At 40.2% G+C, this 14,783-nt stretch overlaps 1 protein-coding gene and 1 non-coding gene across 3 annotated transcripts; both read right to left on the bottom strand.

The window, feature by feature from the left end:
• Positions 1-6,475: 6,475 nt before the first annotated feature.
• LOC129437613 (uncharacterized) lies at positions 6,476-14,294 on the bottom strand. 2 transcript variants are annotated; one of them, XM_073863055.1, is made up of 12 exons: positions 14,034-14,294; positions 12,525-12,674; positions 12,341-12,427; positions 12,099-12,248; positions 11,651-11,995; positions 10,706-11,181; positions 10,294-10,621; positions 8,546-9,254; positions 8,204-8,413; positions 7,040-7,618; positions 6,723-6,827; positions 6,476-6,612 (listed from the first exon to the last, which is right to left on the bottom strand). In XM_073863055.1, the coding sequence occupies exons 5-10, from the start codon at positions 11,822-11,824 to the stop codon at positions 7,476-7,478; spliced, it is 2,040 nt and encodes a 679-aa protein (XP_073719156.1). In that variant the 5' UTR covers positions 11,825-11,995; positions 12,099-12,248; positions 12,341-12,427; positions 12,525-12,674; positions 14,034-14,294; the 3' UTR covers positions 6,476-6,612; positions 6,723-6,827; positions 7,040-7,475. The 2 variants fall into 2 exon arrangements, with proteins under 2 accessions (XP_073719156.1, XP_073719157.1); XM_073863056.1 differs by having other exon boundaries at positions 12,099-12,245.
• A 235-nt stretch (positions 14,295-14,529) lies between these two features.
• Positions 14,530-14,602, bottom strand: trnak-cuu (transfer RNA lysine (anticodon CUU)). The gene has a single exon. It is a non-coding gene; the product is annotated as a tRNA-Lys (tRNA).
• Between the last annotated feature and the right edge of the window lie 181 nt (positions 14,603-14,783).

Genomic DNA, 14,783 nt, shown 5'->3' with positions numbered 1-14,783 from the left:
CTTTCGGTTAACAGCCGAACGCGCTAACCGATTGCACCAAAGCTGGGGAACAATAGTCTGTTAGGGGGGGAGAAAGGGAAGAAGGGGGAAGAAGGGAAAAGGAGGAAAAAAGAGAGAAAAAAGGGAAAAAAGGGAAAAAAGAAGAAAAAGGGATTTTTTACGACTTTCTCCTCCAACAGTTATGTTTTTGAATGTCTGCGTCTACAATAAATAATTTTAAAAACTTTTTTTCAGTTTTCTATGTTGCTTTCTATGTTTCTAGGTTGATCACAAGGTTGCCGGTTCGAATCCCACTGCTGCCCAAAAAGTTTTTTTTACTTAATGATGTAAATTTGTGTTTTGTCAGTAAAAATCACATAAATAGTGTCCATATTATTGAAATCATTTCTGCTATGCCATTTTGAAATGTAAATAAACATTGTTTTAATGACATATTACCAGTGTCGGCGCCACGAGCGGGCTCTAGGGGGCATGGCCCGGCCACTTGAGTCACTGTGCCCCCTTACTTCTCAAAATAACAATGAACTTAATAATTAAAAAAATGTGCTGCAAATACATTTGGTTATACAATGAATACTGATTAAAATTCGGAGTATAATTAATAAAAAATAATAATTAAAATACTAACCCACAATGCAATGCTAACATAGTCAGCCAGTACATACACGCAGCCACTACATTTGAACAACACAAATTCTTGTGCTTTCCCAGTGTTTTGTCTGCACTGAAAGTTACTGTCACGTTCGGGGGCTCAATCACCATGCGTGAGAACTCATTTTCTGTCTAAATAATGTATACTTGTAAGTCTTGGCTTTTGAGCAAGACGAAGAAATTTCGCGACAAATAAAAGGATCTTCTTAAAAAGTTTTAAAAAGTCCTCTCGTCGCCTGCAGCTCTTCTGAAGGTAAACGCATAGTTCATTCTGGTGTTAGATATGTCAGTAACATTGTTTTCTTTTGCTGTTATTTGGTTATGTACTGGTCTTTATGATTTGCGTGAGTTATCCAGTCTTGCACTTTAACGTCATTATAAGTTATGCTTTTACTATAGGGATTTATTTGCGACAACAACTTGGCTGGCTGTAACAATCCCGCTAATTTCACGGCTAGTTGCTATATGAGTAAATATATAATAGACATAACATTTTGATTTGGTGTCTTTTATTAGCTTATTTTTAAGAAATACAAACCTTCTGGCAAAACGTTTCCAGACGCGTTAAAACAAGTTAAAAGTCAAAAGACAAACATTCGGTTTAATCATTGTAAATACAATCTCATATACATTATTAATTATGCATATTTATTCTGTATTAATTCGTAGGTATTAAACTGTCCCTGTTAACGTGACTCGCTCGCAGTACCCTGAGGCTGTGTTTCAGGCGGTTGTTCAAGGAATAAAATACCTTTGAATGTTGCGACTGGCCAATCAGTACCAAGCATTTTACAGTGCCATGTAGTAATAATAATAATAATAATAACTAGAAAATGCATTTCGGGACGAACTGCAAAAGTGTGCTTGCTCTGGTGCCGCCGATTTAGTTTGTGCATCCTCACATTGGAGTCCCAAGTTCATGTACAAAGTTTGGTTTCAATACGTGAAAGCGTTCCTGAGATAAACTACTTCCTGTTTTGGCGGCGTCGACGCACATTTAGTTTTTGCGGTTAACTTATTTACTCACTTAAGTACACATAACCAAAAGTTTATAAAATGGAATATAACATTGTTTTATGCAGTTTTTTGTCAATGCTAATTATTTCACGACCTCTATTTAAACTATAACCGCCATTTTAATAGCTGGCAAACATTAGGCTAGCTTCTAATAAGAGAAATTATACTTTTAGATTTCGTCAGGGCAGTAAAATCAGGTGTATGTTTGTCAGCGCGATACGCATGCAGTGATGCAGGTGCTGGGCTGTGAGCGATGGGCGATTAACTTACTATCTGTCTGATTATTTAGGCTTCAACGTGGCAAACTCAGCCTAGATTCATGAAGATTTTAACAGAGGTGGAAAGAGTAGCCAAAAACTTTACTGAAGTTAAAGTAAAAGTAACTAAATAAATAATTACTCAAGTAGAAGTAAAAAGTATGCAATGAAAATAATACTCAAGTAGCGAGTTACTAGTTACTCATGAAAAAATAAATCTAGATATATGCACACACACGCACACACACACGCACACACACACACACACACACACACACACACACACACACACACACACACACACACACGCACACACACGCACACATGCACACGCACACGCACGCACACATGCACACACACACGCACACACACACACGCACACACGCACGCACACACACGCAGTGCCCTCCATAAGTATCAGAACAATAAAGACAAGCTTTTTCTGTTTGATGTGGAGACCAGAAATTGGTAAGATAAATATCAGTATGCCAGAAGTTTAGAATGTCACATTTTATTAACCTTTGTTTATGTTTCAACACATACATGCTTTAACAACAAAGAACAACAGCATTAAATGCTGACTTATGTGTATTGTACACAAATGCACATAAGTGAATCAAACTGATCCTACATATTTTATGCTTTTCATGTGTAAACAATCAGGACACAGCTCAGTGCCCATTAAAAAAAATAATGTGACAGATTCTGTACTTTTGTCTCATGTTCATCTTTTAATGTTTAGACATTTCTTGACTCCACAACAAACACTTATGAAGGGCACTTCTACAGTATGTGTAAAACTGCAACATACACCAACAGTACAGAAAAAGAATACAAGCACAGAATAGACAAGCATTTCAAATTAACAAATTAACTTTAGTCTCAATGTTGATGTAGCTTGTAACTAGCTGAAATATCAGACAAGTAAACTGACAGTTTTGTATATGTATGAAGTTGGAATCTCCTAAGATGGTCTGAGGACATTGACAGTTTACACTAAAACAAAACTCATGTTTTCTTACGTTGTCATGTCACGTGTGTTTTGTGAGAATCACTTACATCATACAGTACATTAAACAGCGAATCAGACGTCAATCATCGATGTATTTTCTTCAATCTGTGCTACAGTGTTTCTGGAGGTTGCACGCGTTTAACTGTGTCTGACGACGAACAGGTCGGCGGTCGCGCGTATGTAATGGCGGGTACATGTGTGAAGTTTTGCTTTTAGTTAAAAGATTGGTAAATTCATTTCCACGTCAACCCAACACTGGTTATATTCTGCGTGTTTCTACATAGGTTACGAGTAAAACAGCTTCGGACGATTCCGTGTTTGAAGCGATCTGAACAATTCATTCAAACTGATTCGCAAACCACTTTAAAACATTTGGCCCATTCGCTTTGTGAAGAGTCGACTCAAAAGACTCATTTATTTGCAAAACTTTGTAATGAAAACGACTCAAATGAGTGATTAATCCGCGAATGCGCCAGAAACACAAGATAGCAATTTAAAAATAAAATACAAATTTCGTAATTCATTAAAATACCAATGCCAAACGATCACTGCTACGCGAGGACGCGAAACTGACGTCTTTACAAACTAATACGTTTACAATGTATTACATTGATGAAAAAGGAATTAAACTTGTCGTGCCATATATCACTGAAATAAAAGAAAGGGATTAAAATATGTCTGAATCATATAATTCCTACCTGTATGTGAAAATGCACGGTACTGCCCGAACATTTTAAAGTTTGAACGGTGTCTCTGCGTCAAACGGTCTGGTCGCTAGAGCTGACACAAAAAATCTACCCGGGAATAATAATAAGAATAATAAAACTTAAGAAGAACAATAAGTGTGCTTTTGCAAGCACACTTAATAAAATAATAAGATGAACCAGGTGCCCCCCTACTAAAACAGGAGGCCCGCTCATTCTGTATTCTCTGGCGCCGACACTGCATATTACTGATTCTGGATATTTACATTTCTGAGTTGTGCACTTTTAGTTTTAAATATATTTCTGCTTCAAGTTATATTAATATGCAATTTATCCATTTATTATTTAAGCATCTTGACATTCAAAACTTCTAGGCTCTTGTGAAAAAGGTTGTAATGATAATATAGCAAAGCAAAACACAAGGAGAGTGTTTTTTAATCATGTCCAAACTTTTTATTGTCAATCACAAGCAATTCACATTTTAATTATTTTAGTCATTATTCTGCATGTGCAACAGAACAGACAACAGAACAATACATATAAATTAAAATTTACAGTGTCCGTGGCTCTTGTGCATGTTTTGTAAGTGCAAAGGAACAGAATAACAGTGAACTATACACATAAATAACACTTCACAGTGTATGTGGCTCTTGTGCATTTTATTGTAAGTGCAAAAGAATAGAATAACAGTGAACTTTACACATTAATAACACTTCACAGTGTATCTGGCTCTTGTGCATTCTTTGTAAGTGCAAAGGAACAGAATAACAGTGAACTTTAAACATGTATAACACTTTACAGTGTCTGTGGCTCTTGTGCATTCTTTGTAAGTGCAAAAGAATAGAATAACAGTGAACTTTACACATTAATAACACTTCACAGTGTATCTGGCTCTTGTGCATTCTTTGTAAGTGCAAAGGAACAGAATAACAGTGAACTATACACATAAATAACACTTCACAGTGTATCTGGCTCTTGTGCATTCTTTGTAAGTGCAAAGGAACAGAATAACAGTGAACTTTAAACATAAATAACACTTTACAGTGTCTGTGGCTCTTGTGCATGCTTTGTAAGTGAAAAAGAATAGAATAACAGTGAACTATACACATTAATAACACTTCACAGTGTATGTGGCTCTTGTGCATTCTTTGTAAGTGCAAAGGAACAGAATAACAGTGAACTATACACATAAATAACACTTCACAGTGTATGTGGCTCTAGTGCATTCTTTGTAAGTTCAAAAGAACATAATAACAGTGAACTATACACATAACACTTCACAGTGTCCGTGGCTCTTGTGCATTCTTTGTAAGTGCAAAAGAACATAATAACAGTGAACTATACACATTAATAACACTTCACAGTGTATCTGGCTCTTGTGCATTCTTTGTAAGTGCAAAGGAACAGAATAACAGTGAACTTTAAACATAAATAACACTTTATAGTGTCTGTGGCTCTTGTGCATTCTTTGTAAGTGCAAAAGACCATAATAACAGTGAACTATACACATTAATAACACTTCACAGTGTATGTGGCTCTTGTGCATTCTTTGTAAGTGCAAAAGACCATAATAACAGTGAACTATACACATAAATAACACTTCACAGTGTATGTGGCTCTTGTGCATTCTTTGTAAGTGCAAAAGAACATAATAACAGTGAACTATACACATTAATAACACTTCACAGTGTATGTGGCTCTTGTGCATTCTTTGTAAGTGCAAAAGACCATAATAACAGTGAACTATACACATTAATAACACTTCACAGTGTATGTGGCTCTTGTGCATTCTTTGTAAGTGCAAAAGAACATAATAACAGTGAACTATACACATTAATAACACTTCACAGTGTCCGTGGCTCTTGTGCATTCTTTGTAAGTGCAAAAGAACATAATAACAGTCAACTATATACATTGATAACCTTTTACAGTGTCCATGGCTATCATTAAGTCTTTGCAAGTGCAAAAAAGAAAAAGAACTATATACACACTAAGAGTTTTTATTTTTTTTTATTTCCTCCAACCACTGCTCCTTTGTAACTGTTTCTACAGAGGGGCAGTATATCACCCCCTTGTACTGGCTATGCCCAGTATCAGCTGTTCTGAACTGCCCGCATTTTTTGCATGTGTTGTGTGGCACATGACGGGTCATTTTTCGAGCTGGCGGAGCAGCAGCAGTAGGCGCAGAGGAAAGGCTGACCCTGAGAGCCTGTGGAGCAGCAACCAGGACAGGCCCTGTGAGTCCCTGTGAGACCATTGGCGTCACCATGACCAATTGATGGCCAGGGGGTGGAGCAGGGAAAAGTTGCCGCCGGGTTTGTTGTTGCTCAGCTGGCGTTGTCAACACCACTGGGGCTGAAGGGATTCTCCTTTTTCTCTTCACCTGTGCCTGGCCCACAGTGCTGCTGGGCATGTGGTACTGGTGAGCCGGCCCGGACTGGGGGGGTGCAGACGGGGGGCGCACATGGGCAGGGAGTAAAGGATCAGCCGCCACAGACAACCTACTAGGCAGTTGCAGCCCTTGCTTTGATACTGCAGTGTCATGTTTAGCTACCCTTTTGTTGTGCCACTGAACTAGGGTGGTGTGGCTCACGTTCACCAGCTGCAGGTTGGTCTGCTGCATAACAGCGGCACTGTCCAGAATGCGCTGCCTGATATTCCTGTAGTCCTCCAGGATGAGGTCCCATCTGGACTTTGTGCTATCCCCCTTCTTCCTGGGACTCTTATAAATAGCACAGAGCCTGATAAAAATTGTCTCAACCAGGCGACAACAATCTGGCCACTGGGCAAGTGGGGCAGTGGTGGTGAGTGCCTGCCTCTTTACACTCTCCACCCCTGGAGTGAACTCCTGCCTTTTCTTGGAGGTCTCGTACCTCCCTGTGTTCTGCTTGATCTGGTATCTTGCAGCAAACACCACCCTCTGCCTGTCATACTCCAGCAGGTTCTGCCAAAGAGCAACAATATTGCTCACCTAAGCAGAAAGAGCATATGATACACAGCGTATGAGAAAACAAAACATGTGCAAATGTTAATGCATGACAGGGCAAAGATGGAAAGTAGAGAAAGTTGAATGCTCCTGACCTGCTGGTTGGTGAGGGCCAGAAAGGGCTGGTTTCTAAGCTCCATGAGATACTCCACCAGGCTGTCGACTCTGTCCATGCCTGGCATACCAGAGCTATCCAAACACTGAAAAAAAAACAGACAGTGAAGTGGGACAATACACAAATACATATATACATATTCCTTCTTTTTGTTGACCAGCATTAAACTTCACACTCTTGGAAATCTCAGATACAGGTCAGTCAGTTTCTATGGGTTTTTCCTAACATTTACATGTTTTACATTTACAGTTACATAACCACAATGATTTTTGATTTTGTTATAAGGTATTTACACACCACAGACTCCTCTGAAGATGCCGAGGCACTTGGCGTGGAGATTGGCAGCAGGCTGGGTGGAGGAGGCAGCAGAGGAAGCAACCATGGTGGAAGAGGCAGCAGTCATGGTTGGGGCAACAGTCTGGGAGGAGGAAGCAGCCAGGGCAGCAGCCATGGTGTAAGAGGCAACAGATTGGGCAGAGGGGCCAGCAGTCTGGGTGTAGGAGGCTGCAGGCTGGGCAGAGGGGCCAGCAGTCTGGTTGTAGGAGGCAGCAGGCTGGGCAGAGGGGCTAGCAGGCTGAGTGGAGGAGGCAGCAGCCATGGTGAATGAGGCAGCAGGCTGGGCAGAGGGGACAGCAGGCTTAGTGGAGGAGAGAGACTCAGAGGAGGGCAGAAATTGGGATGAGACAGAGAAGCTTGGGTCATCGGTAAGACTTGACACAGTAACATCATGTGTTTAGTCTTCCCCGAAGCCCTCGTCTTCTTCTGCCTCTTCTTCATCCACATCCTCCAGCATGTTCTCTGTCTCTTCTGAGTCAGGGTCCACTACCAGGGGCTGTCCAGTCTGACTCAGGAGGTAGTCAACACCAAGAAGCTCTCCTGTACAAAAAGAGTTTGGAAACATTAATATTTTTAAATTTTCTTGAAAGAATTCTTTTATGTGCATCAAGCCTGCAAAAATACAAAAAAGAACAGTAATACTGTAAAATTGTATTGTAATATTTAAAATAGTACTTTTCTATTTTAATATACTTCTAAAATCTAATTTATTTTATGATGCAAAGCTGAATTTATCATCATCATTACTCAAGTCTTCAGTGTCACATGATCCTTTAGAAATCATTCTAATGTGCTGATTTATTAATGTTGGAAATGGTTGTGCTGCTTGATGCTTTTTATATCCTGTGATACTTTTTCAGGATTTACTTAAAATAGAAATATTTAGTAACAATAATCATGTGACTCTGAAGACTGGAGTAATGATGTGAAAATTCAGCGTTGCATCACAGAAATAAATTATACCTTAAAGCATATTAAAATTGTTTAAACAAATCATTTTAAGAATTTTCACAATATTATTGTTTTTTTGGGGGATTAATAAAAGTAAAGACTTAATGTTTAGTAAGAACATTGAAAACCCACAAACCAAAAAGTATTATGCAGCCAGATAAGGGTAAGACATACCAGTATATTTGGCAGGGGGCCTGAAAGTTGGCACAAATGGCCGACCAAACACCTTCAGGCTGTTGGTGTTGACGCAGTGGGCCATATCCCCGGAGTAGGTGAGAAGAGAGGCTGGCTTGCTGGTCACTGCTGCACTCCCTCGATCCTGATTCCACCTGTTCAGGCCCTCCAGGAGGTAGAGCTGGAAATTCAGCGCATTAGCACTGGTTCCTAGAAGAAGAACAAGACGTTTATACCAATAAGAAATAACTTACCATTCAATCTGAATAATGCATAGAAATTATTTAAAAATATAGAAAAAAACAATCATTATTTAAAACATCATACATGTGAGACACCAACCTGGAATGAACCTGTTCAGGTGGCAATGAAAAGACTCCAGGGACGTGGACCCTCTGGCACACCGATACCTGGTCAGGATGACCCCTGATTTTTTTGTGGTGCCCATCTCTGTGTAAAGTGCCACTCCTGGCAAGTCCTGGATGCACTTGACATGGCGTTTCTGCACACGCCAGATGTGCTCCATGCGCACCTCATCCAGGAGTGGCACACCCATAAGGTCCCTCCCATTTGCCCCTCCCAGCTCCTGCAGCAACCTCTCAATGAGGCGTATGGTGGCCTCTCCACCGCGCGTCCTCCTGCGGCAGTAAAGGCTGAGGTCCTTTTTACTGATGCTCCTGTCCACCAGTACATCAGTAATACCCGGCACACACTCCTGCATCAGCTGCAGTCTTTTTGCCTGCCGCAACAGGCTGAGGTCCCCAGCATCCCACTCAAAGATGCAGGCAGACAGGCATCCCATGAAGGTGGGGTAGAGGGGATGGGCATCGGTGGTGCAGCCCACGGCCAGCCTTCTCATAAAGTGCCAGATATCCAGCCGTATGTGGAGGTCTGCCTGGCGATACCTCTCGATGACACCAGCCACCATCCTGTCCAGTCCTGGCCCCTCCTGCACTGACAGGACACTGGTCACTATCTGGCCAAACTCGTTCCCTATTGAGGAGACCCAGAGTGCTGTCCCACGTCCATGGCCAGCCAGCTTCTTTGTGATCTGAAATTTAAAAATGTAATGACACATTCATGATGTAATATTATCACTGAAAACAATATTACAGCTTTTCTCAGTTGCTTTGACAAATTTTTCCAAACAGTCTTTGCATTCTCTGAACTTTAAGTGCAGTTGTCACAAATGTTAAATGTTAAACTAAACCAGAAAATGTAATTAATGCTTCAAAGTCTAATTATTGTCTCTTTAAATAGATGACAAAAAGGTATTTTTGTGATCATGTGTAACACTGATCAAAATGTTAATATGGTTTTTTCACCATGGATATATACTTGTTATAAACAATTGTGACGGTCTGTTTTGCTTAGCTGGCTGTGGGGCGGACTTATGAGGTAATCATCATGTGAAATACCTGCAGAGTAGGATATATGAGTTTTTGGTTCTCTGATTTGGCCCCTTTATGTTACCCTCTGGCTTTTCATTAGTTTTGGGTTGCTCTGTTGTGATTATTTGTCTGCTTTATGTATTTGTTTAGCTTTGGGTTTTATGTTAGCAGGCCTATTTGTTATGTTGGAATGTTTATTATTTTGCATTACTTACTTACTACTATATTGTTACTTTATTATTACTTACTCAGTATTTATTTACTTCTTAATAGCAGTGCTTTCAATGTTAATTATTATGAGTTGTAAACTTAATTTTTGTTAATAAATATTTTTTAAATTTACATTTGCTTTCGTTGCCTCCCTTATTTCTGGCGGTTCTGAGATGATCGTGACACAAATTTCATGGATTTGTTTTGTTGACTATCTGCTTCATATTCTATATAAGAATGTAAGTTTTGTTTGTGTATACTGAGCATCTTAAATACAGATTCAGTCAGTAGGTACAAATTCAATAAAAGCCAATATTCCAGTATATACACACACACACAAAACATTACATTAACATTAGGATTTATACGTTACATTTATGTTTGCAGAAATTGTATGTTTACATTACAGTTCACGTATACCTGTAAACATGTAAAAATTCTCAGTTGCTTGTTAATCCAAACTTACTGTTTTGAGAAAAAAATTATTACCTTTTTGGTGGAATCCATCTTTAAGATGGTGCCAAAAGTCGATGTGATGCTGGCCTTTATATGGTCTATACGGCAGAGGATGTCCCTGCCGTACACTGACAGCAGCCAACGACTGGTGGGGATGTCGATGGGATCTGGAGGATCCTGGCAGACCACTGGAAAGAGGCTGGGTCGATCCACAAAGTTAGCACACTCCCCAACATAGTGTGCCAACCGATTCAGCCATTCCTCCCCATGGTTCTCCTTTAACTGCTTCACCAATCGAGCTGGACTATTGCCCAGCGTCCGGTCCCGAAGCAGCCTAATGACACGGATGTCACAGGCATACCTGAAATGCACATTGTTGCTGTGATTAGTTAAATTGCGAGGGCAGTTTTCCCAAACAACATATTTTTTACACTGATTTACTCACTTTCGGGTCAGGATCAGCCGGAACATTTTCTGGTGAGGCAGGTCAAGCTGGTCCCGGACAGTCTGACTTGTTGACAGATAATTGAGAGAACACACAGTGCACCTGAGTGTCTCTGTTACCATCAGGTAATATCTATCAATGTCCAGGACCTTCCGAGCCCTCTTGTGGACACCATAACCTGTCAGGTTCTTGCCACAAGCTGGGCAGGACACCCGCACCTTCCACAGGTGGTAGGGCATCCACACCATCAACCGATGAGTAAAGAACCTGTCAGGAGTTGGTGTCTGGTGGTAAATAAGGGCTGGGACAAGGGGCTCATACCACACCTTCAAATCTGGCTGCAGCTTGCCAGAGTGAAATAAGGTGTTTGCAATCCACCGCTGGTCCTGCACAGGGATGGTCTTGCTCATTTCACCTGGCAACCAGAATGAAGCTGGGGCCCCAGCAGGGGCTGGCTGGACTCCTCCAGGCTCCTCCTGTTTGGAAGACAATTTGTTTAATGTATAAATAAAGGCTGCACTAATATACACCACAACCTGTCCACTAGTTTTTTATTGCTTTGGTGGAATATTCACAAGCAGTTAGTAATTTTTTTTAAACGTTTATAATCAAATCACAGATAATAAAAGTGCACCCTTTTATCTAAGCATTCAGCGTATTTTCAATTGTGTTGGAATAATACACTTATACACTAAACCACAAAGTATCGTTTTCACTACACAAAATAAGTATTTTATCTACAGTAAATGTTTAATTCATAATATCTGCCTTTCATAAAACTCTTACTATCATACTTTTGATCTCTTCTCGTTTAGTTTCACTAGAATGAAAGCATTAGATTAGGTTTTGAAAGAATAGCTAGCTGTGTGGAGTTTTGAAAATGTATACCTTACTTGTGAAAATAGTGTATATTAAATTTTTTTAAATTGATGCGGCTGTACTCACAGAGGGTGGAGCAGGACTGGGGGTCCTCGCAGAGGGTGGAGAAGGATGAGGGGTCCTCACAGAGGGTGAAGCAGGACTGGAGGTCCTCACAGAGGGTGGAGCAGGACTGGGGGCCCTCACAGAGGGTGGAGCAGGACTGGGGGCCTTAACAGAGAATGGGCTCGGGGTCCTCATAGTGGATGGAGAAGGGGTGGCGGTCCTCACAGAGGATGGAGGAGAGGGGCTGGGAGGAGAAGGACTAGGGGTCCTTGAAGAGGGTGGAGGAGAGGGGCTGGGGCTCCTTCAATCCACTAAATTAGGCTTTATTAAAGCCGAATGGGACCCACCAAACCGTGACTTAGTGAACTAAGAAGAGAAACAAAGTTAATTCCATAATGTAACTAAGTTACACTGAATTATTTTAACTACAAACAATTAAGTAAACATTAATTACAGATAGAATATTCACCATTGACAAACTTGGAGGGGGCCTCAGGAAGGTCCGTGGGGCAGGGGCCGTGTCTGAAGCTTCAGACTGTTGGGCAACTGTGCCGGTTGCTGTGTATGAAGCCTTAGACTCTGGAGGTGCGGCAGGAGATGAAGCGGCAGTGGCAGGCTGCTAAAACAATAGCAGAATAGAATAAGGTGTTGTGAAACAGCATTTTAACAGATATGTGATGCGACATTAAATGTAATTTTGAAATAGATGACCTTAGTGGTGTGGAAACCACACTTGCAGGTCATGGACCCTCCAAAGAGGGTGGTCTGTCCATGGGCCTGCATGGGGCATTTCTCAATCTGAAATATAAGAATCATTACTGATGTTTTCTGCATCATTTTCAGGTGACCTGCATACAACATAATAAATACTGAAATACAGGTAACTTTGCTTTACCTTCTGGTAGAGGTCATACCACTTCCGCTGTCTTGGGGAAGGTCGATTTCCTCCTCCAGATGGCCAAACTCCAGAGCTGGCAAAAGCCCTCAACCTGGCCATCCACTCGCCATCTCCCATAGCCTTGTGGCTCTTTGGCTTTGTGCTCATCTGAACATAACATGGAAATAATAGCAAACAAGTGTATTTTTGCAAGTACTGGACAACTACACCTTTTTTTTATTAAATTATAATGATGACAGCTATAAAATGGCAAAGCTTTATTTTAGGGTTTTTAACTAGTGGCTTTTTAGCATGCATATTACTAGAATATTGACTGTTTATTAGTAATTATTAAACACATATTAATGTCCTATTCTGCATGACCTTATTTTACATTCTTTATCCTTCCAAATACCTAAACATAATAACTAATTTACTAACTATTATTAAATAAAGCATTAAACAAGAAGCTTTTTAAGGGACAAGTCATAGTTAATACCCATTCTAAAGTGTTGCCAAACAAATTAATTAAAAAAACAAAAATTCAAGCTAACTAAATGATGTATGATTAGCCATGGTTTTACTACAAAAAAAACATTTATAGTTAAACCATGGTAACCACAAACCTTGGTTTGTTTCACTAACCACAGTTTAACCATTATATTCTAAGTAAAAACTGTTTAATACAAATAGAAATCAATCCACCAACCAAAATTATGCTTACTGCACGTTTACCATAGTAAAACCATGTTAAGGAATGACAACATTTACAACTATAACACTGTTTTTTATTCAAACCGAATTTTAAGCTGACTTTTGGTGTTTTAAATGTTAGATTACATGCAACATGTGATAACGTGACTAGAGCTTATAAACACAAACACTTTTACCACAGTAAAATCATGTCAATATAACACTTAAACCGAACTTTAAGATGACTAACTGGTGTTTTAAATGTTAGGTTACATGCAACTCATGATAACGTGATCACAGTTTATAAACACAAACACTTTTACCACAGTAAAACCATGTTAATATAACGAATGACATTCAAACCGAACTTTAAGCTGACTAAATGGTGTTTTAAATGTTAGATAATATGCAACTCGTGATAACGTGACCCCAGTTTATAAACACAAACACTTTTACCACAGTAAAACCATGTTAATATAACGAATGACATTCAAACCAAACTTTAAGCTGACTAAATTGTGTTTTAAATGTTAGATAATATGCAACTCGTGATAACGTTACCACGGTTTATAAACACTAAACACTTTTACCACAGTAAAACCATGTTAATATAACGAATGACATTCAAACCGAACCACAGTTTATAACACATCACAAAATAAAGTCTTCAAATACATTTAATAAGGATAGCATTCAAATTTAACATTATATCACTATCGATTACTAAAAGGAGACACTCGACAAAACGATGTTGTGTGACGGGAAAAAAATTAACGAATATATTGACAGTTAATAATATAGTAAAAAGAAGAAGAAAGTATATTTATTACTTACTTTGATCAGTTATAACTTCACAGATAATTTCCCGAGAGTATGGTGTGGATATCCCTATAATGAATATAAGCGGCGGTGAGTGGCTTGCGATTGGCTCTCTCACAATGGAGAGCGAGCGACGCGATTGGCTCTCGTCCATTCTCACAATGGACAGCGAGCGACGTGATTGGCTCTCGTCCATTCTCACAAGGGACAGCGGGATCAGCGATTGGACGAGAACAGAGCCTTAGAGACCGACGATCCTGATCCAGGTAGCGCCACAGAGACGGACAAGAGAGCAGTGTGGGATGGCGGAGTACGGATCAGAGGGCTGTTTGACAGCGAGCGACAAGGATAACGTGAATAATGGAGGCCTAACAGTTTACACAGGAGAGCTTATTTCCTGGGATCCAACAATTACAACAGAAATGCAAAGAGACGCCTCGGTCAGGATTTTAATAAAGGTCACTTGGCCTGGGGCTGCGATGTAAAGCTCCAAAGAGAAAAACAACTTACACGCCCAACGTGGGGCTCAAACCCACGACCCTGAGATTAAGAGTCTCATGCTCTACCGACTGAGCTAGCCGGGCCTAACGTTGTGTCGTCTGTTGGCTGGCTGATCGCAAGGCGTTCCCTTCTTGAAGAAACAGCACAAACAGATGCCTTGCATGTTGCACGGATAAAAGGCAAGCTCAGGCTAGGTGGCTTCTGGCTGGAGTTTTCTATAGCAAGCAGAATAATTCAGGTCCGCTGCAAAACCTCTTGCTCGCA

The sequence above is a fragment of the Misgurnus anguillicaudatus genome, chromosome 24 (genome assembly GCF_027580225.2).
Source record: "Misgurnus anguillicaudatus chromosome 24, ASM2758022v2, whole genome shotgun sequence".
Classification (NCBI taxonomy): domain Eukaryota; kingdom Metazoa; phylum Chordata; class Actinopteri; order Cypriniformes; family Cobitidae; genus Misgurnus; species Misgurnus anguillicaudatus.
This window is presented reverse-complemented; position numbering and strand designations above follow the sequence as displayed.

What these genes read in the sequence shown, in the direction of transcription:
- LOC129437613 (XM_073863055.1), bottom strand. Translation starts at nt 11,824, where the DNA reads ATGAGGACCCCGAGCCCATTCTCTGTTAAGGCCCCCAGTCCTGCTCCA. An exon ending in CCAGTCCTGCTCCACCCTCT is followed by an intron (nt 11,182 to 11,650) that starts GTGAGTACAGCC and finishes TCTTCCAAACAG; the next exon opens with GAGGAGCCTGGAGGAGTCCA. An exon ending in AGATGGATTCCACCAAAAAG is followed by an intron (nt 9,255 to 10,293) that starts GTAATAATTTTT and finishes TTTAAATTTCAG; the next exon opens with ATCACAAAGAAGCTGGCTGG.